This window comes from Hemiscyllium ocellatum, chromosome 47 (assembly GCF_020745735.1).
Source record: "Hemiscyllium ocellatum isolate sHemOce1 chromosome 47, sHemOce1.pat.X.cur, whole genome shotgun sequence".
Lineage (NCBI taxonomy): Eukaryota > Metazoa > Chordata > Chondrichthyes > Orectolobiformes > Hemiscylliidae > Hemiscyllium > Hemiscyllium ocellatum.
The window spans coordinates 20,774,188-20,798,327 of NC_083447.1; the positions used below are offsets into that span (position 1 = coordinate 20,774,188).

Below are 24,140 nucleotides of genomic sequence, written 5' to 3' on the forward strand. Positions count from 1 at the left end.
ACAAAGGGCGTGCTGAAGTGGGAGAGTGATTGAATGCCAGTCAAACAAATTCTTTATGTTAAGGCCAACAAAAGGCCAACCAAGTAAGTGGGATTGAGTTTATAAAGGATGACTTCAACAATTATTATTTCAGTTGATTTATGGTAATGTGTGTTGTTATGATATACTGTAGTTAACATTGTACTGAAATATACTTCAGACAGTTAGAAATGTATTAATGACCAATGTTTTGCTCAGACAACAAATGGGACACATCTTGATTTGTACTTTGAACACGTATTACAAGCTCATTACAAACATATAAATAAACATGGTATTTTGACCACACCTTCAGTCACCTCCCTTTTAGTATTGTACTGCAACTGCTTTTAACCACAGTTCCCAGACAAGGAAGTTAGAGGTGCCTCCACCTTGCGTACACGCTATTTGCTTTGAGTAGAAACAGTACTTTATTGAGTAGTTTTAGAAAACTTGGGCGTCTGCTGTTTTCGTGTTCACTGAGTGGGACTTTGGAGAAAGAATCTTTTATTATGGGTAAGTGTTGATGTAATTAGGATGGACTCAGTAACAGGGCGCTAATCTCTCCTACAAATTGTCTTATCTATATGCAGTCTAACGTAAGTTAAGACTAGAAAACTGCTGCAAGTAACAGGCTGTTCTAAAGTTACAAAGTTTCAGACTGCTGGTCTTTATTTTAGTTATAGAATTTGACACTTTAGGAGGCCACTCAGCCCATTGTGCAGTTTATTAAAGCTATTCCCTTATTCAATTTGACTTGCAATTCCTCGTCCTTCAGGCACTTATCCAATTTTCTTTTGAAAGTTATTATTCTATTTAGAAGGTACATTTCAGGTCATGAAAACTCAACTGTTCAAAAAGAATCTTACTGTCTGTGGTTGGCTCTCAGTTACAATCAGTTTGCCCCTTCTGATTACAACCTATCTACTCCATCAAAATGCTGACCTTTTTTGGACGTCTGTTACCTTTCCCCTTCACCTTCTCTGTTCAGAGGAGGACAACCCCAGTATCTATAGTTCCACTTCAGGTAGAATGTTTTACATTTGTCAGCATTCTTTATCTTGAAGGCAAGTTGAATACATTTGAAAATTCTTTGAGTCATACTGAATTGCAGAGGTTGTTCAGACAAGAAGCATTCTCTCTGCTTGATGGACTCTGATAGAGGGGACCAAAGTCAGGAAACTATGACCAACAAGCAGTGAAGATGCTAGAGTAATCAATGTGAGGTCCACACACCTCTGTCCTGAGTAAAGAAAGGGAACAGAAGGAAATTCACTTCTTGCAGAAGCTATTAGAATGCTGAGGAAGCAATTTAATGCAGAAGGACTTAAAAATTGCAGAGCAATTAGAAATGTATGGAACAGGAGGACTTCATTAACACATCCAGTTATTTTATTCACAAAAATGTAATCCAATTTCCTCTTAAACACAGGAGTTTATTTTAAATATTCATTACCCGCTACGTGAACAGTTTGATTGCATATCTGTAACCCTCCGTATTGCTCACTTGTTCTAAAGATCAGGGTAATCAACATCTTGAGGTTGTTTTTTTTTCAGGAACTTTAACATGAAAGTATAAACAGTTTTTAGCTGACGTTTGTATTTAAAAAATCAACCCTTTCAGAAACGTTGTTACAAGCACCTGGGGTAGTGGACCTTGAACTTAGGTCTCCTCACTCAGAAGTAGGGGCACTATCACTGTGCCATTAATAAAGATGATGTTGGATTGCTTGGGATTGATCAATGCCTGTTTCTCAATGCTGGGAGTGTTCTGTCCAGGTCTCCAGTTGGAAAGGTGGGAATGACTTTCTGATTGTCCTGCAAGATAGGATTAGAAGGACCTGCGTGTGCTGAAAGTTGGCTTAATAATGTAATCAACAGTAGTTCACAATAATGACTTTGCTCATCTCATCATGCATGGGCACGTTAATGGTTTTGTGTTCAATCCCTTGTTGGTTGGAGGTATTATTTTAACCTTTGGGTTTCTGTAGCTTGGATGAGTGCTTTACTTTCAACCTCATTCCTGCCCCAGTGTTGGTGGAGTCGACATGATTATAGAACGCACCTACATCTACTCAGCTCCTTTCACCATCAGTGTTCTAGGATAGAGGCCTATCTCATATCTGTCTTTCTTATCTCTCCTCTCCATTTGTCTGTCTCTGTGTCTCTTTGTTAAAAAAACATTGTTAAGGAATAAGTTATCACAGTTGATCCAATAGTGGTATACAATGCAAAATAACACCAACAGCATGGGTTCAATTCTTCTCCACCTTTCCCCCTTACCTGAGGCATGATGACTCTCTGGTTGGTACCACCAGTCATCTCTCCAATGCAAGAGTAGCCCTATAGTAAATTTGTCTGTCTGACTCTATCGCTCCAAAAGATGCTTTATGTCACTGATTAAATAAATGAACGTCAGATTGCAGCACACCTTGCCCATGACAAAATGTTGTTCAACTCCAAAACTGAGCAAATGTGGGGACAGGGAGTGGTTCCAACAATTAGATTGAGATAGCAGTCCTCCCACCCAGAAGCTCCCTATCTAATACGGCCATTTATGGAAATGTGCTGTATCCTGTCTTTACAGACCATGTTCTCGTGTGTTTAAGTAAGGGACAAACCCTAAACATTCAGCAATGACTCACCTCATGGGTGTGGCTGTCCTCAGCACCACTTTCTCCTCAAAGAATTACTATGGCATGCAAGAAGGCCATTTGGGCCACTGTACCTGCACCATCTCTATTGCCTAGTACCAATCTCCTGCCTTATTCTCCAAATCACTGCAGTTTTGATATCCAATGCCCACTTATTTGTTACTCCTGCTTTGTCCGGCATGATGTTGCATTCTGTTGGTCTTTTCAATATTCAAACATGTGCTCTGTGAGCTATTTCACAATTGTTTAATTAAATATTCTCCTTGTTTCGGAATCAGATTTTGGAAAGTCCTGTGACAAGGATAAGGAGAAGCAGAAGGAAAAGTGTGAAGTCAAAAAACATAAAAAGGTAACAATTTTATTTCAGAATCCATCTTCTGATCCCATTCCCCAGCTTGCTGCATTCCACCCACAGTACATAGCTGAATTTCTTGCTGTGTTTCTCTTTTTAGTTTCTAGCAGATGTATGAAATTACTCTCCCTCTCATCTTTGTCCAATGCCATGGGAATTTAGCAATCAACAGATTATTTATCCATGGGGTGCATTAGTACCTGACTCCAGTCTGATCCTTACCAGCCACGAAACTAGACTGTTTCTCCCATTCTTTCCACAGTCTTGAACCTCATGGATGGAACTAATTGTAAGTTGCTTACTACCATAGTTTAATTTTCCTATAACTGGTCATTTTTTGTTTTGTTCCTGGTGTTAAGGTGTCTTTAAAATTGCTCCCACGTTGGTCAATAGTTCTCCCTCATCTTTTCAACATTGTAAGCCAGGCTTCTTTTAGACGGAGTGGATATCCCAGCTTTCAGGTACATCACTTGGTTCCAGGTTGTTTTACTTGTTTTCAGTGCTGTCCTTGTGCAGTTTGAATGTCATCCCTTTAGTCCATGATCTTGATTTGTTTTCTCTCTTCAACTGACAGCTGGCTTCCCAAGGCAGTCCCACATAACAGGGAACTGACATTGATTCCCTCTGACTCCCTGCTTGATGCATTCCTGGGTGTGTACAATTTTAGAAATTGGATCTGTGAAAATGGGTCATTTTTGGAATGGCCCTTTTACTCCACTGCACTCCCCTCCCATATCATGCCTCTGCCTACTGTCACTCATTGCCTTTTAAATTTTTGCAAAATCCATTTTAGAACTATGAATCCAAAATTCTGATTCTTTATGCATACAAGACAAATATATTTTTGATTTTTGTTTGAAACTTGTGACTTTTTTTTGATAATCCTTGGTGTCCTCCATTGCCACGATGAATCAAACTGCAAATTGGAGACACAACACCTCATCTTCCGCCTAGGCTGAGGACTCAACATTGAGTTCTCCAACTTCAAATAACCTCCTATCCCATCACCTGACTCCTTCCCAGCCCCTCCCCATCCAACTGGTCCCTGCCAACTGGATTCATTCCTCCCATTGACCAACCAGGTCATACCCCCTATGTATCTTCACCTATCCCCACCTTGCCCCTGCCACCCACTTTATCTGTAGCTGCCTCCACACCCTCCCCCAGTCCTGAAGGAGGATTATACCTGAAACAGCGATTTCTCCATCTCCTGATGCGGCCTGGCTTGCTGCGTTCTTCCTGCCTCTTTTGTTCACGAAATGTGCCCACCCAAACCTCAAGCCAGCATTTAAAAGAATCAGTCACATCACACTGGGTTTTGCATCAGCAGATGAAACAATGACAGCAAATTTCCTTAATATTGTTTTAAATAAGTGTTTTAGGATTTTTAAATTTTAAAACCAACTCATGACAGCTTAGCAAGTTTCGAGAAGATTTGTAGTTCAGGTTGAAGTTCTGGTGTTGTGGTCATGGTTGGTAAGGCTAGTTAACAAATCCAAATTATTCAATTGAATTTAAATTCCACCAACAAGCTTGGTGGAATTATAAGCTGTATCACTAATCCAGTAATATTATCACTGTACTAACATCTCTCCCTAATTTATTTTATGGGACAAAATGGAAAGAAGCTTCATTTATATTTTAGAATGAGGTACTTTCAGTCAATCAAAGTTTTAAAATCACTGTTGCAATGTGGAAACCAATTATGCGCAGCTGGATTCACTAAACACCCAAATAATCATCTTTTCTTTAAAAAAAGGATTAATGTTTGAACTTGTCCTATGCAGTGGTAATTGCGCTGTCATTTGCAGAATCTTTCATCTCACATGCGAGCAGTAATCTGTTCACTGTCCTCCATGATACCAAATCAGATTCCAGATTAGAGTCAGATTTGTTGATGGTTACACCCAGCAATCAAGTCCAAACTCTCATTGATTGTACAGGGTGAGTCATTGTTTAATGAAACAGCACCTGATGCTAAGCTTTTGTTAGTTCTCCACCCTTTCTTCCCTCATTCTTCAGAAAGTTTTTGGCTCCATGCTTTCCAGTTGACTACCAGTGTGTTACCCAAACAGCTATTCTTTATCTGGAATCCATTTGCCTTCACACTCACCTTGAAGTTGAGGCACTTCCTATCATTGCAATGAAGAGCAGATTCTCTGCATTCTTGTCTCAATTGGGTGCCTACCATTTCCTCTCACCACAATACAATTTAAACAATCCTGCATTCTTTACAATCAGAGTCTATTTTGATCTCAGCACTTTATGGGAATACTCTAGGTCAACAAGATTGGCATTAGTGGCTGTACATGACAATTGATGAGTCATAGTATTTACCCAATGGGAGTTTGCATCCAGTTTTTTGCTGGGTGTTACGACCAACATATCTTTCTGGAACCAAATTTAGGATGAGAGGATTGTTTGCTACATTACAGCATGATTATATTTTAAAAGTTTTTTGTAACTTCAGAAATACATGCAGCAATGTGATAAAGACCAGATTAACTGATCTTTCAGATGTTGGTTGAGGAATTTGAGAAATTGGCCAGGGCATTAGGGAGAACTGCCCTAGTCATAGACTCAGAGATGTACAGCACGGAAACAGATCCTTTGGTCCAACCTGGCCATGGCGACCAGATATCCCAACCCAATCTCGTCCCACCTGCCAGCACCCAGCCAACACCCTTCCAACCCCTTCCTATTCATATGCCTCTTAAATGTTGCAATTGTACCAGCTCCACCACATCGTCTGGCAGCTCATTCCATACATGTACCACTCTCTGCGTGAAAAGGTTGCCCCTTAGGTCTCTTTTATTTCTTTCCCCTCTCACCCTAAACCTATGCCCTCTAGTTCTGGACTACCCGCTCCCAGGGAAAAGACTTTGTCTATTTATCCTATCCATGCCCCTCATAATTTTGTAAACCTCTATAAGGTCACTCCTCAGCCTCTGACACTCCAGGGAAAATAGCCCCAGCCTGTTCAGCCTCTCCCCATTGCTCAAATCCTCCAACCCTGGCAACATGCTTGTAAATCTTTTTTGAACCCTTTCAAGTTTTACAACATCTTTCTGATAGGAAGGAGATCCGAATTGCACGCAATATTCCAACAGTGGCCTAACCAATGTCCTGTACAGCCGCAGCATGATCTCCCAACTCCTGTACTCAATACTCTGACCAATAAAGGAAAGCATACTAAACGCCGTCTTCACTATCCTCTCTACCTGTGACTCCACTTTCAAGGAGCTATGAACTCCAAGGTCTCTTTGTTCAGCAACACTCCCTAGGACCTTATCATTAAGTGTATAAGTCCTGCTAAGATTTGCTTTCCCAAAGTGCAGCACCTCACATTTATCTGAATTAAATTCCATCTGCCACTTCTCAGCCCATTGGCCCATCTGGTCCAGATCCTGTTGTAATCTGAGGTCGAGTTCAAATTGAGCTAAGGATCTATTGAAGTCATCTCAGGGAGCAGGCATGGTTTGAGATCTCCTCTGAAAGATGACACCTCCAAGAGCATCATGCTCTGCTGACTGCACTGGATTGGCCAGCCTGGATTCTGTAATCAACACATTTGAATGACATATAAATCTGAACCTTATCTGACTTTAGAGCCAAGAGTGCTACAAGCTGATCCAATGCTGAAAATACAGAGGGGTGGCAGACAGATCTGCTGAAATATCCTCAAATTGCCCCAGAAAATTTACTCAGTGTGTGATCAATGGGAGAAAGATTGCTCGTGTAAATTTGAATAGAAGGAAATGGTAATGGATTTCTCCTGTCCCATGCATGCTTCTGACAGGTATACTGTCGTGGAATTCTGTTGACAAACATGAGGTGGGAGGCGGGGAATCTGCTCAGAGGAGCTGCAAGTGTTGTGGTGGGAGATAGGAGGGGATGAAGGAGCTATAATAGGGGATAAGGAAACATCAACAGAGAGACAACAGTTTTACACTTACCAACAAACATATTCAGCTAAGTGGGTTCCAAAAATAAATTTTAAATCACTGGAGGTAATGAATCCTTGCAAATTAATCTCTTAGATAAGGCTGCTACACTTGTGGGGGTGGGGGATATAGCAAGTGTGATGAACACTGTAAAGTTAGATATAGATCTAAGACACAGTAAAATGGCAATAATGTCCTCCTTATGATGTTCCAGTGTTTTGTATGAGATAGAATGACATTAGTTGCGACCTTACCAGTCTGTGGAATGCATATTTTATGATAGCTTTTTAGATGCAGACGTGTCAGTTATTTTGGAAAAAAAATGGAACTTATGTCTAGTGTCTGGTACCAATTTATAATCTAAGAAATTAATGCTTTCCTTGTGTGTAGAAATTTTTAATGAAGATTTTGTTATCAAGGGTTAACATACTGCATGTCAATACACACACACACACACAGACTGTACTGTTACATAAATGCATCCTCTAATAATGGAGCTGGTGGGAATTAAATCATAGGGAAAGAAAAATTATCCCTGTGCTGACTCACCAATGGTGATGCAAATACATTAGAATTACATTTCTGGCATTGCTAATTGAACAGATTGAAACGATGTAAGAGTGCTTTGATTCTGATCATTACTTGTTTACTTTTTGACAGAAGGAAGAAGGTAAAGATACATCAAGTTCAAGCTCTTCAAGCAGCAGCAGCAGCAGCAGCAGTAGTTCAGAGGGTGAAGGCAAAGGAAAGGTGAGAAAAGCAAGCTAGACTTTGAACTCAGGATTGAATTGGGGCTAGGTATAATCCGAGGATACACTTGTAGGTGGAAAAGGTAGCTTTGTTTTTTTTAAAAAGCAGAATCATCTATCTGTTCCCATCATATGTTACCTAGGGGAAAGGGATTGGAAAGACCAGGAAGGGATGTCGGAAAAAGATCGGGATCCGGGACAGAACTGGATGGGGCAATGAAGTTAGGGGAGAGCATGGGAGACGGAGGAAGAAAAGGGCCCCTGGGCTCTCTTTGTCGCCCCCACCTGCTCACTACTGAAATCCAGTTCAAAGCAGACACACTTCCCTATGCATGTGCAGTAATACATTTACTCCTGACATCAGATGTAAAGTCTACGCAATGACATCACTGCTTGGAACTGTGCGTTCCCCCAATCACCATGCAGGCTATGGAGTCCAATGTTTTCTCAGCTTTTGAGAAAAACAATTTTCTCTCTACTTCACCTCATTTATGAGGGTTTTTAAAAAAAAATCTGACCTCAATCAATTTGAGAAGAACCTGTGTTCAGAATCATTTGAACCTCTATTCTTAGCCTAACCTTTTTTCTAGCATTAGTTCATGTAGGCCTTTTGCCTTGACTCCATTTAAACCTCTCTCCTTTAGACCCTTTTCATTTCTTCATCAGAACCAACTTGATTCACATGGAGACAAAACAGCTTGAAGGAAATGAGCAACTCTGGCAGTAAACTCTGGATCTAAGTAATTCATAAATGTTTAGTTCCCCAGCGTCTAAAGTGAAGGTAAAAGATACAAGTGCAGTTTGACTAAACTCATTTTACAGACACAATCCATTCAGCTTACCAGCTCCAGTTCAGACTGGTGAACAACACATGAATGTATTTGTGACTTGCAAATTAATTAATGTAACTTTTTTTTACTGCACAAAAAATTCTCATCAAATAACATCACAATCATTAACTATAAATAAAGACATTGAATATTGAATTTTCAGTCCTAAAATAATGTGAAGGCTTCCTGTTTGTTGGCTGAATTGTTGTTTGACATTTCTGCCCACAATTTTAGAGGCACTAAACCCATTTATCACTGCTCCACTTCCACAAATACAAACAACTATTGATGACTCGTAATTCAGCAAATGGCGAAGGACATGTGCTTAAGTTCTAAAAACATTTAAGAGATCCATCTTTCAGTAGGGACACAGTGCTCATCTTATTTTTTTTTACCCCTTCTCCATGGCACATTGTCGTTCTTCTCATTCATTTCTCCATCATCTTTCGCCTTTTGACAAAAGTTATTTGATCCCAAAGCCGAAAACAATGCTTGCGCCAGATTGCTGAATCTGAGCCCTGCCCCTACTGTATCCTACATTGTGTTGTGCAAGTAACTTATCCTTAACATAAAAATAAATGCTGATTGTGTTGGCTTCACTATAATAAAATTGGCTCATTAATAAGGAAAGGGTTAAGATCATGTGTTTCTTAATTTCACAAAGGGATCATGGAATGCTGTGTCAGTCAGAATGTCACTGTGCTTTGTACAATCACCAGTATACGATACAGTGGCTCTATTCTTTGATTTATTTATTACATTGACAATAAAACCTGTAAATCTACTGTTCAAAGCATTCATTTAACTAAAAGGGTACAATGCCGGTTTGTATTATTCAGATGGTAGCCTTTATTAGGCGAGAGACAAGATGTATTTGAAAAGAGTAACTTGTTTACTCTACTCCACAATCTTAATTTGGAACACACAAATCATATCCTTTCCCTGTAAATTTTGCTGCTGCCAACAACTTACTTTAAAGCTGAGTTAGAGATAATCATTGGAGCAATGTTAGGGAGTATTTGAGATGCTAGAACAGGGTGCAGAGAAAGAATACCTACAACTCTGCGGTTTTTGATTTTTCCATGTAGTGCTTTCCTGAAATAGCTTATCTGTGCCTTGCCTGTTTTGGAGCATAAACCAAACTGGTTCAAATGAATAATAGTTTCAATCTTTCATTTAGCATTAACAGGCACGCAAAGTGCTCAGTGTTTTCCTTTATTGCTCACTGTTTCTGTATGTTGGTAATGCTTATTTCATGAAGCCTCGCATTTGGGCCAGTTAAATCTTTTTATAAAGATAAAATATTAATAGTTTTAGAATTCAGTTTGGGAGAGATGTTTTAATTGAACTTTGGGGAAAGAATTTTATTGATCAATAGATCACTCACCAGAACTTACAGTTCAACAATTTTCTTCGATTCAGTCAAGGGATTATATTATTGCCCATCTCCAAATTGCCCAGAGAGCAGTTGAGTGTCAATCTGATTGCTGTGGATCTGAAGTAACATGTAGGCCAGACTAAGCAAGGATGTCAGTTTTCCCAACCTAAAGGATATTAGTGAACCAGATGGGTTTTTCTAACAATAAACATGGACATTACTACATTCTGGATTCTAGACTTTTATTGAAATTGAGTTTTCTTTAAAAAACAAACTTACTACTACTTGAGCCACATCATCAGTTGATGAGATGCTAGAATTCCCTTCCTAAACATCTCTACCTTGCTTTAAGATGTTCTTTGAAACCTACCTCTTTAACCAAGCTTTTGTTCACAGGCTAATATCTCTATACAGCTAAAACCAAAGATTACCTGCTTATAAATTCACTCTCTCATCCTCTGTCTTGGTATGCCTTACGGTGACAAAAGGCACTATCAATAGTGGAGCAAAAGCCACAAAGAAATTCTTAGTGAGTTTTGCATTTAAGAAAACCGTAATAAACACTTGCGATAACAGACATAATGGAAATTAAGTCAAAATAAATGAATTAAATCCACTATAGGTGGAATGAGGTGACAGTTTTAATTGCTTGTAGGTTCTACCTGAGAACCACCCCCTGCCATGAGGATTTGTACCTGCATTAGCTTTTATTCATCAGGCAGTGTTGCACAAGTTCATCACTGTCCCATGGTTGCTATCTGGGTTTACTGATTTTTATTTGAAGAGAATGTGCAGTTTTATTTAATATATTCCTTCATCCAACAGCATGGGGATCCAAAAAAGAAGAAGAAAGAAAAGAAGCACAAGCACGATAAATGCAAGACAGATAAGCACAAACCTTGCAAAAAATAGCAAAGGGTTACACATGACATCATCAGAGTTACTACTCCCCTTTCTTAAAGATGTCTGCTTTAAAGAAACACATTATTACTCAGTCTCTGTTTCATAAAATGAATGATTAAATATGAACTGCATGATTATCTAAGTTTTACCAAATAAAGAATATATCTGAATAATCAGCATTTGTGATATAATTAATTCAGAAATTCAAATTGCATAAAGGGCCAAATATATATATTAATCACACATATACCTCCCTCTTTTTGAAAAGGTTCCTTTTAAAACTTTATCCTCTCATCTTAAACCTGTGCCCTCCAGTTTTGGACTCCCCTATCCTTGAAAAAGACCTTGGCTATTCATCCTACCCATGCCCCTCATGGTTTTATAAACCTCTTATAAAGGTAACCCCTCAGCATCTCCCTGTAGCTCAAAATCTCAAACCCTGAAAACATCCTTATAAATTTTTCTAAACCCCTTTAACTTTAATAAGTTTCTTACAGCAGGCAGACCAGAGTTGAATGTAATATTCCCAAAGTAGCCTAACCAATGTCCTATATAGCTGCAGCATGACATCCCAACTCCAAGATTCAATCCACATACCAATAAAAGCAAGCATACCATAGGCTTTCTTCACATTCCACCTTCTGTAGTTTCTTACGGTCCTGCGCAGAGCAATTACCATACCAGGCCATTATGCACCAGTACAGTATGTTCTCAAAGGTGTATCGGTAGAAGTTGGTGAGGGTCCTTATGGACATACGAAGTGTCCTGAGCCACCTGAGGAAGAAGAGGCAGTGTGCTTTCTTGACCATTACAATTACATGGGAAGTCCAGGATAGGTTGTCGGTTATAGACATTTAGGGACTAATACAGTCCACCCTCTCAACCTCAGTTTTGTTAATATTGACAGGAGTGCGTTTTTCTTTCTGAAGTCAAATGATCAGTTCTTTAGTTTTGAGAGGGGTTGTTCTAATCTAGACCATCACAAAAGCTAACCTTCATCTTTGGACCCAATTTTTAAACTTTTTCTTTATTTATTCATTTTGTGGGATGAACAACATCTCGCTGGCCAACACATATTGCCCATCCCTAGTTGCCTTTCAGGTGGTGATGGTGCTGTGCTGTCTTCAACTGCCGCGGTTCTCTTGTTGAAGGTTGACCCAAGATGCCATTAGGGAGGGAATTCCAAGATTTTGACGCAGTGACATTAAAAGGAACAGTGATATATTTCCAAATCAGAATGGCGAGTGACTTGGTGGGGAATTTGAAGGTCGTAGTGGTCCCATATATCTGCTGCCCTTGTCCTTCTAGATAGAAGTGGTAGTGGGTTTGGAAGGGGCTGTCTGATGACCTTTGGTGAATTTCTACAGTGCATAGAACATAGAACAATAGAACATAGAACAATACAGCACAGAACAGGCCCTTCGGCCCACGATGTTGTGCCGAACATCTATCCTAGATTAAGCACCCATCCATGTACCTATCCAATTGCCGCTTAAAGTGCATCCTGTAGATAGTACATACTACATGGTTCGTTACCATGGAAAGGCAGCCAACATCAAAGATCCATTGCACCCTGGTAATGATCTCCTACAATCTCTTGTGTCAGGCAGAGGATACAGAAGTCTGAACATATGGAGCAGCTATATTCAGGTTCAGGTACAGGTACAGCTTCTTCCCAGCTGTTGTTAAACTGGTGAATGGATACTCTGGCCTTCAATAATGCTGATCTCGCTAATGCTGTTCTCACCTAGCACCCACCCTTTGCAACGTAACCTGCCTGCCTCTATGTCTTTTTGATCCGTACATTCTTGCTTACTATGATCTGCTTGTACTGCTTCGAAACAAAGCTTTTCACTGTACCTTGCTACACGTGACAATAAATCAATCCATACAGTCTACTGTACCTGCAACTCCACTTCCAAGGAATTATGAACCTGCACCTTAAGGTTTCTTTGTTCGGCAACACTCCCCAGGATCCTACCATTAAATATACAAGTTCTGCCCGGATTTGTCTTACCAAAATGGAACACCTCACATTTTATTTAAATAAAACTCCATATGCCACTCCTTGGACCATCTGATCAAGGACCCATTGTACTATGAGATAACCCTTCAATAGACAATAGGTGCAGGAGTAGGCCATTCAGCCCTTCGAGTCTGCACCACCATTCAATATGATCATGGCTGATCATTCCTAATTAGTATCCTCTTCCTGCCTTATCTCAATAACCCTTGAATCCACTATCTTTGAGAGCTCTATCCAGCAGAGAGCGGCGGGAGCTGGGCAGAAGTTCAGGCGGAGCGCAAAGCCGTTCGGGAAGGTAAGTGATTGCTATTAGAGTGGGTGTGTTCTAAACCCCAGGTCCTACAAAGTAGGGTCTCCCTCCCTCCTTCCTCCCCTAACCTAAATTAAGAGTCCACAGACTTGCCACCAAAAGAGGGTCTAAGGAAGTTTGGATTGAAGAGTGAGGCTTCAGCTCAGGAGCCTTTGACAAGGAGGTTGAGTGAAGAGATTACGCCACAGTTGAAGAGGGTGAAGGCATGACTGCCCAGCTGGTTGTGCGCTACGTGCTTGATGTGGGAGGTCAACGACTCTGGTGCGTCTGGCTCGTACATGTGTGGAAAGTGTGTGCACATTCAGCTATTGGCCGAGCATATTGCAGCGCTGATGAAAGAACTTGAGGACCTTAGGCTCATCCGAGAGAACGAGATCTTTCTGGACAAGACCTTCAGCGAGGTTATTACACCAATCATGCCAGAAGAGAGCAGACGATGAGGAAGGCAGAGAGGAGACAGGTGCAAGAGACCCCGGGAGAAGTACCTGTCAGGAACAAGTTGAAGCTTTTGGAAACAGTAGAGACTCATGACACTGCCAGTTCGCAAGTGCGGCCAGGTTTGTCAATCAAAAGTTGGCGCAGAGGCAGAGCGGAAGAGTCGGACATCGCACAGAGCAGTGGTAATAGGGGACTCCATTGTGAGAGAAACTGACTGGGGTTTTTGCGGCAGCAGACGGAATTTAAGGATGGTGTGTTGCCTTCCTGGTGCCAGGGTGAAAAGCATCGTGGACAGAGTGCAGGAAATCCTCAAGGACGAGGGTGAAGAGCCAGAAGTGGTGGTACATGTCGGCACAAATGATGTTGGGAAGAAGAGGAGGAACATACTACAGCGGGACTTCGGAGAACTAGGAAGAAGGCTGAAAAGCAGGACGTCCAAGGTGGTTATCTCTGGTTTGCTTCCAGTTCCTTGGGCTGGTGTGGCCAGAAACAGGGAGATAATGGACTTGAACGTGTGGTTGGGGAACTGGTGCAGGAAGCAAGGGTTTAAGTTCTTGGATCACTGGGGTATATTTTGTGGTAAGCATAAATTCTACAACAGAGATGGTTTACACCTTAATAGGTTAGGGACCAGCATTCTGGCAGGCAGGTTTTCTACTGCAACACTGCTACATTTAAACTAAGTAGCGGGGGGGAGGGGACAAACTGGATGTTTAAAAAGGAAATTGAAGGGAAAGTTAGAACAAGAGAAGTCAAGAAAGACAACTCTATCAATGAGGCAGAAAACTCAAAAAGGGATCATGCTGTAAGGTTGAGTGAAATAGGGGTTGATGGGAAGGGTGAGAGCAGTAACAAATTAAAAATACTATATATGAACGCACGAAGCATTAGACATAAGATGGATGAGCTTGAGGCTCTTTTGGAAATTGGCAGATACGACATTGTGGGGATAACTGAGACGTGGCTTCAAGTGGACAGGACCTGGGAAATGAATATTCAATGCTATATGTGCTATCGTAAGGACTGACTGACGGGCAGAGGGGGTGGGGTGGCCTTGTTGGTAAGGGAGGATATTCAGTCCCCTGTGCGGGGGGGGGTGGGGGGTGGAATCTAGAGTCAGGGGATGTAGAGTCAGTGTGGATAGAGCTGTGAAATACTAAGGGTAAAAAGACCCTCTTGGGACTCATCTACAGGCCCCCAAACAGTAGTCTGGATGTCAGATGTAAGATGAATCAGGAGCTGAAATCGGCCTGTTACTACAGTCGTTATGGGGGATTTTAACATGCAGGTAGACTGGGAGAATCAGGATGGTATTGGGCCTCAAGAAAGAGACTTTGTGGAGTGCCTCAGAGATGGATTCTTAGAGCAGCTGGTGCTGGAGCCGACCAGGGAGAAGGCAATTCTGGATCTGGTATTGTGTAACGAACCAGAATTGGTCAGAGACCTCGAAGTGAAGGAGCCATTGGGAAGTAGTGACCATAATACATTAAGCTTCAATCTGCAATTTGAGAGGGAGAGGGTACAGTCGGAAGTGACAGTACTTCTGTTGAATAAAGGGAACTATGGAGCTATGAGGGAGGAGCTGGCCAAAGTTCAATGGTGCAATACCTTACCAGGGATGACCGTGGAGGAACAATGGCGGATATTTCTGTGTATAATGCAGAAAATGCAGGATCAGTTCATTCCTAAAAGGAAGAAAGATCCCAGGAGAAGGCATGGGCGGCCATGGCTGACGAGGGAAGTTAAGAAACATATAAAGTTAAAAGAGAAAAAGTATAACATAGCAAAGATAAGTGGGAAAACTGAGGACTGGGACGCTTTTAAAGAGCAACAGAGAAGAGCAACTAAGAAGGAAATACGCAGAGGAAAAATGAGGTACGAAGGTAAACTGGCCAATAATATAAAGGAGGATAGTAAAAGCTTTTTTAAGTATGTGCAAGGCAAAAAAATGGTTAGGATTAAAATTGGGCCCTTGAAGACAGAAACAGGGGAATATATTACGGGGAACAAAGAAATGGCAGAAGAATTAAATAGGTACTTCAGATCTGTGTTCACTGGGGAAGACACAAGCAATCTCCCTGAGGTAACAGTGGCATAAGTACCTGAACTTAAGGGAATCTATATTTGCCAGGATTTAGTGTTGGAGAGACTGTTAGGTCTGAAGATTGATAGGTCTCCGGGGCCTGATGGTCTACATCCCAGGGTACTGAAGGAGGTGGCTTGGGAAATCATGGATGCGTTGGTGATTATTTTCCAGAGTTCGGTAGATTCGGGGTCGGTTGCTGAGGATTGGAGGGTGGCTAATGTTATACCACTTTTTAAGAAAGGTGGGAGAGAGAAAGCAGAAAATTGTAGACCAGTTAGTCTGACCTCAGTGGTGGGAAAGATGCTTGAGTCTATTATAAAGGATGAAATTATGGCACATCTGGATAGTAGTAACAAGATAGGACAGAATCAGCATGGATTTATAAAGGGGGAATCATGCTTGACTAATCTTCTGGAATTTTTTGAGGATGTAACTCTGAAGATGGACGAGGGAGATCCAGTAGATGTAGTGTACTTGGACTTTCAGAAAGCTTTTGATAAAGTCCCACAGAGGAGGTTAGTGAGTAAAATTAGGGCGCATGGTATTGGGGGCAAAGTACTAGATTGGACTGAAAATTGGTTGGCTGATAGGAAACAAAGGGTAGTGATAAAAGGGTCCATTTCAGAATGGCAGGCAGTGACCAGTGGGGTACCGTAGGGATTCGTGCTGGGACCGCAGCTTTTTACAATATACGTTAATGACATAGAAGATGGTATCAGCAATAACATTAGCAAATTTGCTGATGATACAAAGCTGGGTGGCAGGGTGAAATGTGATGAGGATGTTAGGAGATTACAGGGTGACCTGGACAAGTTAGGCGAGTGGGCAGATGCATGGCAGATGCAGTTTAATGTGGATAAATGTATGGTTATCCACTTTGGTGGCAAGAACAGGAAGGCAGATTACTACCTCAATGGAATCAAGTTAGGTAAAGGGGCAGTACAGAGAGATCTGGGTGTTCTTGTACACCAGTCAATGAAGGCAAGCATGCAGGTACAGCAGGTAGTGAAGAAGGCTAATAGCATGCTGTACAGGGCCCTGGTGAGACCATACCTGGAGTACTGTGTGCAGTTCTGGTCTCCAAATTTGAGGAAAGACATTCTGGCTATTGAGGGAGTGCAGCGTAGGTTCACAAGGTCAATTCCTGGAATGATGGGATTACCTTACACTGAAAGACTGAAGCAACTGGGCTTGTATACCCTTGAGTTTAGAAGACTGATTGAGACATATAAGATTATGAAAGGATTGGACACTCTGGCAGCAGGAAACATGTTTCCGCTGATGGGTGAGTGCCGAACCAGAGGACACAGCTTAAAAATACGGGGTAGACCATTTAGGACAGAGATGAGGAGAAACTTCTTCACCCAGAGAGTGGTGGCTGTGTGGAATGCTCTGCCCCAGAGGGCAGTGGAGGCCCAGTCTCTGTATTCATTTAAGAATGAATGAATGTCCGTAATACCAGCAACTTTGGTGTCATCTGCAAACTTACTCACCATACCTCCGATATTCACTTCCAAAATCATTTACATAAATGACAACAAGCAATGGACCCAGCACTGAGCCTTGTGACACACCAACTGGTCACAGATCTCAAGTTTGAAAACTAACCCTCCACTACCACCTTCAAGCCAATTTTGTATCCAAATAGCTGGCCTTTCCTGGAAACCATATGGACAATATCCACTGCTCTGACTTCATCAATCATCTTTGTCACTTTTGGAAAAAGCTCAAAATCAATTTAGTGAGACTGGATTTCCCATGCACAAAGCCATGTTGACGATTCCTAATCAGTTCTTGCCTTTCTAAATTCATGTAACTTCGGCTCCTCGGTATCCCCTCCAGTAACTTACCCACCAGACTCCACTCCTGTGCAGATCAGAGATAACCACAGGAGCTGTTCAGTGATGAGGCTAGCTGCTTAAATAAGTCCACTTCTGTTCTCTATGACTTGGTCCTAGTTCTTTAGATACTGTATTTGACGTCAGCCACACACTCCTCTTGTTTCCAACTACCCACCAAAGACTCCTCACAGCATATCAATGCTCACTGCCTAGTAAACAGTACAGACCAATAAACTTCACAATAAAACAATGTGCAGAGATGCTTTAATATAAAGTCATGAATGGCTCTTTTTAAAACGCTGCTATATCAATCCCAGTGTCAAATAAACATACCTTTGTGTAATCAATAATCAAAATTGGACACTTCATCTTGGAGACACTTGAAGTGTCAATCAAGCAAAGCCTTCCGCTCAGCGCACCTGTTTCAACAGTCATGGAAATCTGAGATCTCATCCAAGTCTGTAATAGGTAGCAGAACTCATTATACAGGGTGTGTGGCATCATTCAGCATGAAGAGCGAGAGGGGTTTGTGGGGGGGGGTGTGGGTTGGCTCAGGGGATATGTGTAATAAATTTTTGAGCTTTCTTTTAAAAGATTCTAGCACCCACACTGTGGCTCATGACTGCAGATTGTGCCAGTAAAAACTAGGGCATTAGGAATGAGAGCAGGAATCACATCATCAGGTTCACTAGTCCACCTCAAACACATGACCACAGCCATGTGCACTTCTGTAAAGCAAAGGGGGGAAAGCTTTCCTTTGTGTAGTTGCCTATGCTATCTCAGTGCATGGGAAACTCCTGGATTTATATGTAATAGTTCAAGTGTTAAAATGGAAGGTTGCTAATTCACTGATTGATGAAGGAGGCTTCAGTAGCAGGAGAAGCTCTGAATGAGATAGAGACTTCTCGATTGCTAAGGTATTCTACATTTATGCTGATCAATTTCAGTCCAGCAATGTCAATGCACACAGATAGCTTTGCCATCATTTTAAGAGTACCAGTTCAGGCCTTTAACATCGGCCACCATGCAGATAACGTTTTTATTTGCCACTAAGCCATGTTCAGGAAGCTTGTATAATGGTAGCAGCTACTCCAACTTTGGGGACAATTTGACTTACAGACCACTTCTCACAATTCCTGGATTGGATGGAGAATTGACACATCTGGATTGTTAGAACAAAGTTGCAAAGGAGTAAATGACAGCATCGCAAACATATTCCCAAATAAACCATAGCAAACATGAAATTGGCATTCATCAAGGTTTCTTCAAGATGTGAAACTTGGGAGAATGTGCGCTTGCATAGTTAGATTTAAAATGGTCAATTTGCTGATGAGAATTCTCATCAGACTTTCATTCCAACTGGTTGTATTAAAAATGTCTGGCTGTCTACCTGCGAATTGTTACTTTCATTCTTTGGAAGTGGCTGTCAGAACTCAAATGATAATTAGCAAAAAAAAACTTTATTTCAAAAGATTTAAGGCAAGAGGTTTAAGAAAATCAATGCACAGATAACAATGTACATACAAAAATGGAGGGACATCATATAATACTGCAAAATTCGTAACATTCAAATAAACTGGTGACTATAATTCTGGTAATATTGATTACAGCTCTTTCACTAAAGAAAACACTAAATAGAATGCTGCACTATTTCGTGGACAAAGTTACATTTAAACATTCCCTTCTTGCTCTGCAAATGTATTGTTTCAATGTTGCAACTGCAGATTTTGTGCCACCATTTTTATCAACATTTCTGAATAGTGCTCTAGCAAAGCTGTCACCTTGTCATTCTCTGGAGCTTCTGGGGTAAAGAGAGAAATTGGCAAACATTCTATGGAGTTCAAATGCTTCCTCGCAGAGGAAAATGCATCACAGAAAATGGCCATCATCTTGGACTTGAGCTCTGGTGTATCTTCACTGGAAAGCACCTGTGAAGAAAGATTGGATTAGAGCAATGATTTTTAAAAAAAGGTTTCCTTCCTGCCTGACTTATAGTTCCTTAGACAAGATCTGTTACCTGATAGTTAGCCACAAGAAGGGGGAAGGCCACATGAGCCAGACTTATTGTAGCTTAGCTAAGTTTCACCTTCAAGTAACGGTAACGCATGAACATTCTGCAGTAGTAAGCTAAAGCAAAAAAAACAGGTAATCTTTTCCCCTTCTACCTTTGAGATACTGAAACTAAATCAGAATAATTAGATCTGAAACAAAAACAGAAATTGCTTGAGAAATTCAGCAGGTCTGGCAGCATCTGTGGAAGGAAATCAGAGTTAACGTTTCAGAGGTCCAGTGATACTTCTTCAGTTCAAATGCTGCCAGACCTGTTGAGTTTCTCCAGCTATTTCTGTTTTTGTTTCAGTTTTCCAGTACTTTCCATCCTTTGTTTCAATTTAATAATTAGACCATTCAGCTCAACAGGGTGAATAGTCAAGGGCCCTTCCCCTCCCAAGGTGTAGGGGTTCAAAAAATAGGTTTAAGGTGAGACAGAAAGATTTAAAAAGGGACTTAAGAGGCACATTTGTCAGAGGGTGGCGTGTATAAGGAACATGGTACCAGGAAATGGTGGAAGTAGCTAGTTATTACATTTAAAAGGCATCTGGATTAATAAGAAGGGTTTAAGACAAACACTGGCAAATGGGACTAGATGAATTTAGGATATCTGGTTGGCATGGGCGAGTTGGACTGAAGGGTCTGTTTCCATGCTGAACAACTGTGACTTTTTGACTCATCTGATACATCAGACAGATATTCAATTGTTAAATGCACTTTGAGTACTTGATTAGGAAATTGCTCATGTATGAACTGGTTTTATTTCCAGATATTGAAACTGATGTAAATGGCAAAATCCATATGGCTGCAAAATATTAACTAATATAGCCCATTCTACCAAGTGTTAGAATATTGCTTCAAAACCTCTTGGAATATTGTACACAGACCTACTTTGTTGCAAATATTCTGCAGGATCTTTCAGGCAAAGAAACAGACAACTCAGCCCAGTAGGTCTATATTAGTGTTTAGGTTTCACACTGTTCTTTTTTCCACCATTCTTTACCTGACCCGATCAAATAACGTTCTTTTCCTTTAATACTTCAACCTTCCCTTTAAATGTACCCTGTTGGTTACCTGCAACACAGCTTGTGAAAGCAAATTCAACTTGTCTTAATGAGGTAGGGTTAACTATTCAGGCAGCTTCCTGCAAGTTAATTTGCATAAGAAACAGTGAAGAAAAAAGGTAGCTTGAAATAGGAAAAAAATATTGAAGTTAGTAAATGTGCATCTACCTTGTTGTACAGCTGTAAGGCCTTCTGCAAAGTGTCCTGAAGTTCTGTAACAACATACTCACAGTTCTCGACGCTGACTGCGAGATCTGCAAAAATTAAGAAAAACATTCAAACATAAATTCCCACAGTTCCATAACATGCTAATAGCCCAAGTAGCATAAGAAAACATAACAAATGCAATTTATCGATCAGAAATAATTCAGAATCTGAATTGTTACAAATATACATTGCAATATTAAACTGGGGTGGGGGTGGGGGTGGGAAACAGGCGTATGAAATTAGCTATGAAAGATTCCTTCTTTATGTCCCTATAAGAGTGGTCAATCCTAATTATGCAAATAAATTCCAGGTGATAGATCATACATTAGTTGTGATGTCAGACATTCAATATTGAGGATAACACATGATGAATGACTGAAACAAAGACAGAAATAGGTGGAGAAAATCAGTGGTTCTGGCAGGATCTGTGGAGAGAAAGCGGAGTTCAGAATAATTCTGAAGGAAGATCAGTGGACTTGAAACTTTAATGTTGCTATTTCTCCAGCAATTTCTGCCTGTGCTTCAGTTTTCACCACCTACAATTCTGTTTTTCATATGTCAAATGTCTAATTGGGTGAAGCAAATCCACGGCTGCTAACACTTGCAACTACAGACCTGATCGAGATGTTATACCAATCATTCCTCTTTGAGGGAAGGAGTTTTCATAATCTAATCTGAAATTAATGTTCGGATTACTAGCATCTCTAACATAAAAGTGGTCGGAACTCTAAAATATTTTGATCTATAGTCAGTTATAAAACTTAAAAAAACACACTAGTGGAAACACACGAGAAACAGAATCTTTGCAATACACAAAACACTTTCATGTGATTTGATGCTGACTTAGTGTTTCAATTTGTGTCGATTTCTGAGGCATACATGTCATTAGACTACAAGCCTATAAGATACAGGAGTAGAATTAAGCTATTTGACCCATCAGGTCCACACCACCATTCAATCATGACTGATGGGTTTCTCAACCCCATTCTCCTGTCTCTCCCCATAATCCTCGATCTCCTGACTAATCAAGAATCTATATATCTTAAATGCACTCAATGACTTAGCCTCCACAAACTTCCGCGACAATGGGATCCACAGATTAACCATCTGCTGGCTGACATCCATCCTCACTTCAGCTCTAACGGATGGTCCCTTCACGGAGGCTGTGCCCTCAAGTCCTAGTATCTCCAACTAGGGAAAACACTGTTCACATCCACTCTATCCAGGCTCGTCAGTATTCGGTAAGTTTCACTCAGAATCCCCCACCACCCCAATTATTCTAAAGTCTATCAAGTACAGACCCAATGTCCTCAACTGCTTCTCAAATGACAAGCTTTTCATCCCATGGATCATACTTGTAAACCTCTTCTGCAGCTCCTACAATAGGCCCAAAGCTGGTCACAATATTCCAAATGTGGTCTGACCAGAGCCTTGTACTGCAGAGGCTGTATATCTCTGCTCTTGTATTCTAGACCTCTCGAGTTGAATTCTAACATTACACTTACCTTCCTAACTGCTAACTAAACCTGCATTAAAAGTAAGAATGGCAATCTTACGGCGTATCTAAGTGCACCTGGAATCAAATGCTGGCTAAGATGAAGTCAGCCTCAACCAAAACATTTGTGACTATCCCTGCACTGGAAATACAAGCCGAGTTTGATTTTTTTTTCAGTTGAGCTCTTTTCCAGATGTTCAATTGAGCTATTGGGAGATTAATCCCAGAACAGATGGGAATTAACTCTTTGCATCCTCCATATTTCCCTCCATTCCCACTAGAATAAATTATAAAGAATTTAAAGGCAATTCCGTTATTCATTGTTGAAAGTATTGAAGTCCATGGTAATTCTGGCCAGAATATCCACTTAACCAACTTCAGGTGAAGTTTAAACATTTCGCTTAATTATGTTTAAGCATCAGGACAGTTGCAAACTAAACAAGGTTTGCACAACATTCAAGTATCTTAAGGTTATACACAAGTGCATTTTTGGACTGCAGGGCAGACAGTGGTAGAAAGGATGGTCTGGCAGCATCTTAATAGAAACATTCATCCTTGAACTGTGTAGATAACTGTAACTTCTGCAGTTCAGATAATTTAAATGGTAGAATGACATTGCAGTAAAAAGGCTATTAAATAGAAGGGTCGGGAGATGACAAACCAGATTCAAAAGCAACCAACAAAAATGAAGCTAGCCAAGAATTAAACAAAACTTCGTTATTGAAATTTTTATTAAGACTTATTCTATTTATTGGTTTCAAGAAACACTAAAGGAAACTTCTGTGGTTCAGAGATGCTTCAAACGTTGAATATACATTAAAAAAATTACATACCTGCTTCATTGATAGGTTTCTCTTCAATCCCCGTGTTCCCTCTGAGCGATGCAGCAACATCCATCTGAAAGCCATTTCCTTCTGGGATAGTTATGGAATTACTGCTTACAGCATCTCTGTTGGGACTGATGCTGTCATGCTGCGGTTGTAAAGGAATTGAATTGCATGAGTGAAATTTTTCCAAAGTGTGCTCAGTGCCATCTGAAGAACTGTTACAGTGCTCTAAATTACCAGTAGCTTTCTTTAGAATAGTAAAGGAGTTCATGTTTGGGATACTCCCATTCTCCTCGTGTTTTTCACAAATGCTTTGATCAGTTTTAGCCAAGCTTGCTGGCTGTGTGGGTGTGACTGCTGAGGTGGATAGCCGTGTAGAATCCTGACCAGCACGCAGCTTTTGTTTGACCTTTGTTACAGCAAAACCATTAGCTATTGGAGGAGGCATTAGCAGTCTGTCAGTGTGTATTTTGGAAAGGTTCAATGTCAAGTTAGCTCTAGCTTGATGGTTTCCATAAGACAATGTCTGTAATGTCTCTTTTGGTGGATTCTTTTCTTTAAAGTTTTCATTCGGATTATCTTCACTTGAAGTGGAGCCTTTCATTGACTCTGTTAAATCTACAGTTGACACCGCTCTGGAATTGGGCAAACTCGTACCTCTGGACTGTCCTAAGGCTTTCAAATGCAGGTTTTCTCCCATTGATGCGCTTCGTGACATTTTAGCCTTGAAACTGGCAGTTGGGTGCATGTAGGAGCGAGGTTTGCCAAGTTTGTTCTTAGACATCTCTTTACTGAGTGTTGCAGCAAGCATGTCCATTTTACTACACAGTGAGTGTCTTTGTTTGGTTGCCTCACTCACATGCACATTCTGCAGACTGGACTGAGCTGCTGCTATGAATGAATCAGATGATGCCCGTTCTTCTAATTGAAAATGAGCAAGAAAGAAATGTAAACACATATTTAGTTTAT

At 40.7% G+C, this 24,140-nt stretch overlaps 2 protein-coding genes across 4 annotated transcripts in view; one reads left to right on the top strand and one right to left on the bottom strand.

Annotated features, from left to right (window-relative positions):
• Positions 1 to 359: 359 nt before the first annotated feature.
• Positions 360 to 11,001, top strand: LOC132836683 (protein FAM133-like). The gene is made up of 4 exons (XM_060856079.1): positions 360 to 534; positions 2,951 to 3,021; positions 7,629 to 7,718; positions 10,751 to 11,001. Exons 1-4 carry the CDS (start codon positions 531 to 533, stop codon positions 10,835 to 10,837), a joined length of 252 nt encoding a protein of 83 aa, XP_060712062.1. The 5' UTR covers positions 360 to 530; the 3' UTR covers positions 10,838 to 11,001.
• An 8,015-nt stretch (positions 11,002 to 19,016) lies between these two features.
• The window catches only part of LOC132836766 (mitogen-activated protein kinase-binding protein 1-like), a 172,255-nt gene continuing 167,131 nt past the window's right edge, over positions 19,017 to 24,140 (bottom strand). For 2 of the 3 annotated variants that reach the window (XM_060856218.1, XM_060856220.1), the window contains exons 29-31: positions 23,178 to 24,092; positions 20,811 to 20,896; positions 19,017 to 19,457 (exon numbers count right to left, since the gene is read on the bottom strand). In XM_060856218.1, coding sequence (XP_060712201.1) covers positions 19,236 to 19,457; positions 20,811 to 20,896; positions 23,178 to 24,092 — 1,223 coding nt within the window. In that variant the 3' untranslated portion in view covers positions 19,017 to 19,235. The remainder of the gene's footprint in view (positions 19,458 to 20,810; positions 20,897 to 23,177; positions 24,093 to 24,140) is intronic. The other variant, XM_060856219.1, reaches the window with a different exon arrangement.

What these genes read in the sequence shown, in the direction of transcription:
- LOC132836683 (XM_060856079.1), top strand. An exon ending in AAGTCAAAAAACATAAAAAG is followed by an intron (nt 3,022 to 7,628) that starts GTAACAATTTTA and finishes ACTTTTTGACAG; the next exon opens with AAGGAAGAAGGTAAAGATAC. An exon ending in AGGGTGAAGGCAAAGGAAAG is followed by an intron (nt 7,719 to 10,750) that starts GTGAGAAAAGCA and finishes TTCATCCAACAG; the next exon opens with CATGGGGATCCAAAAAAGAA.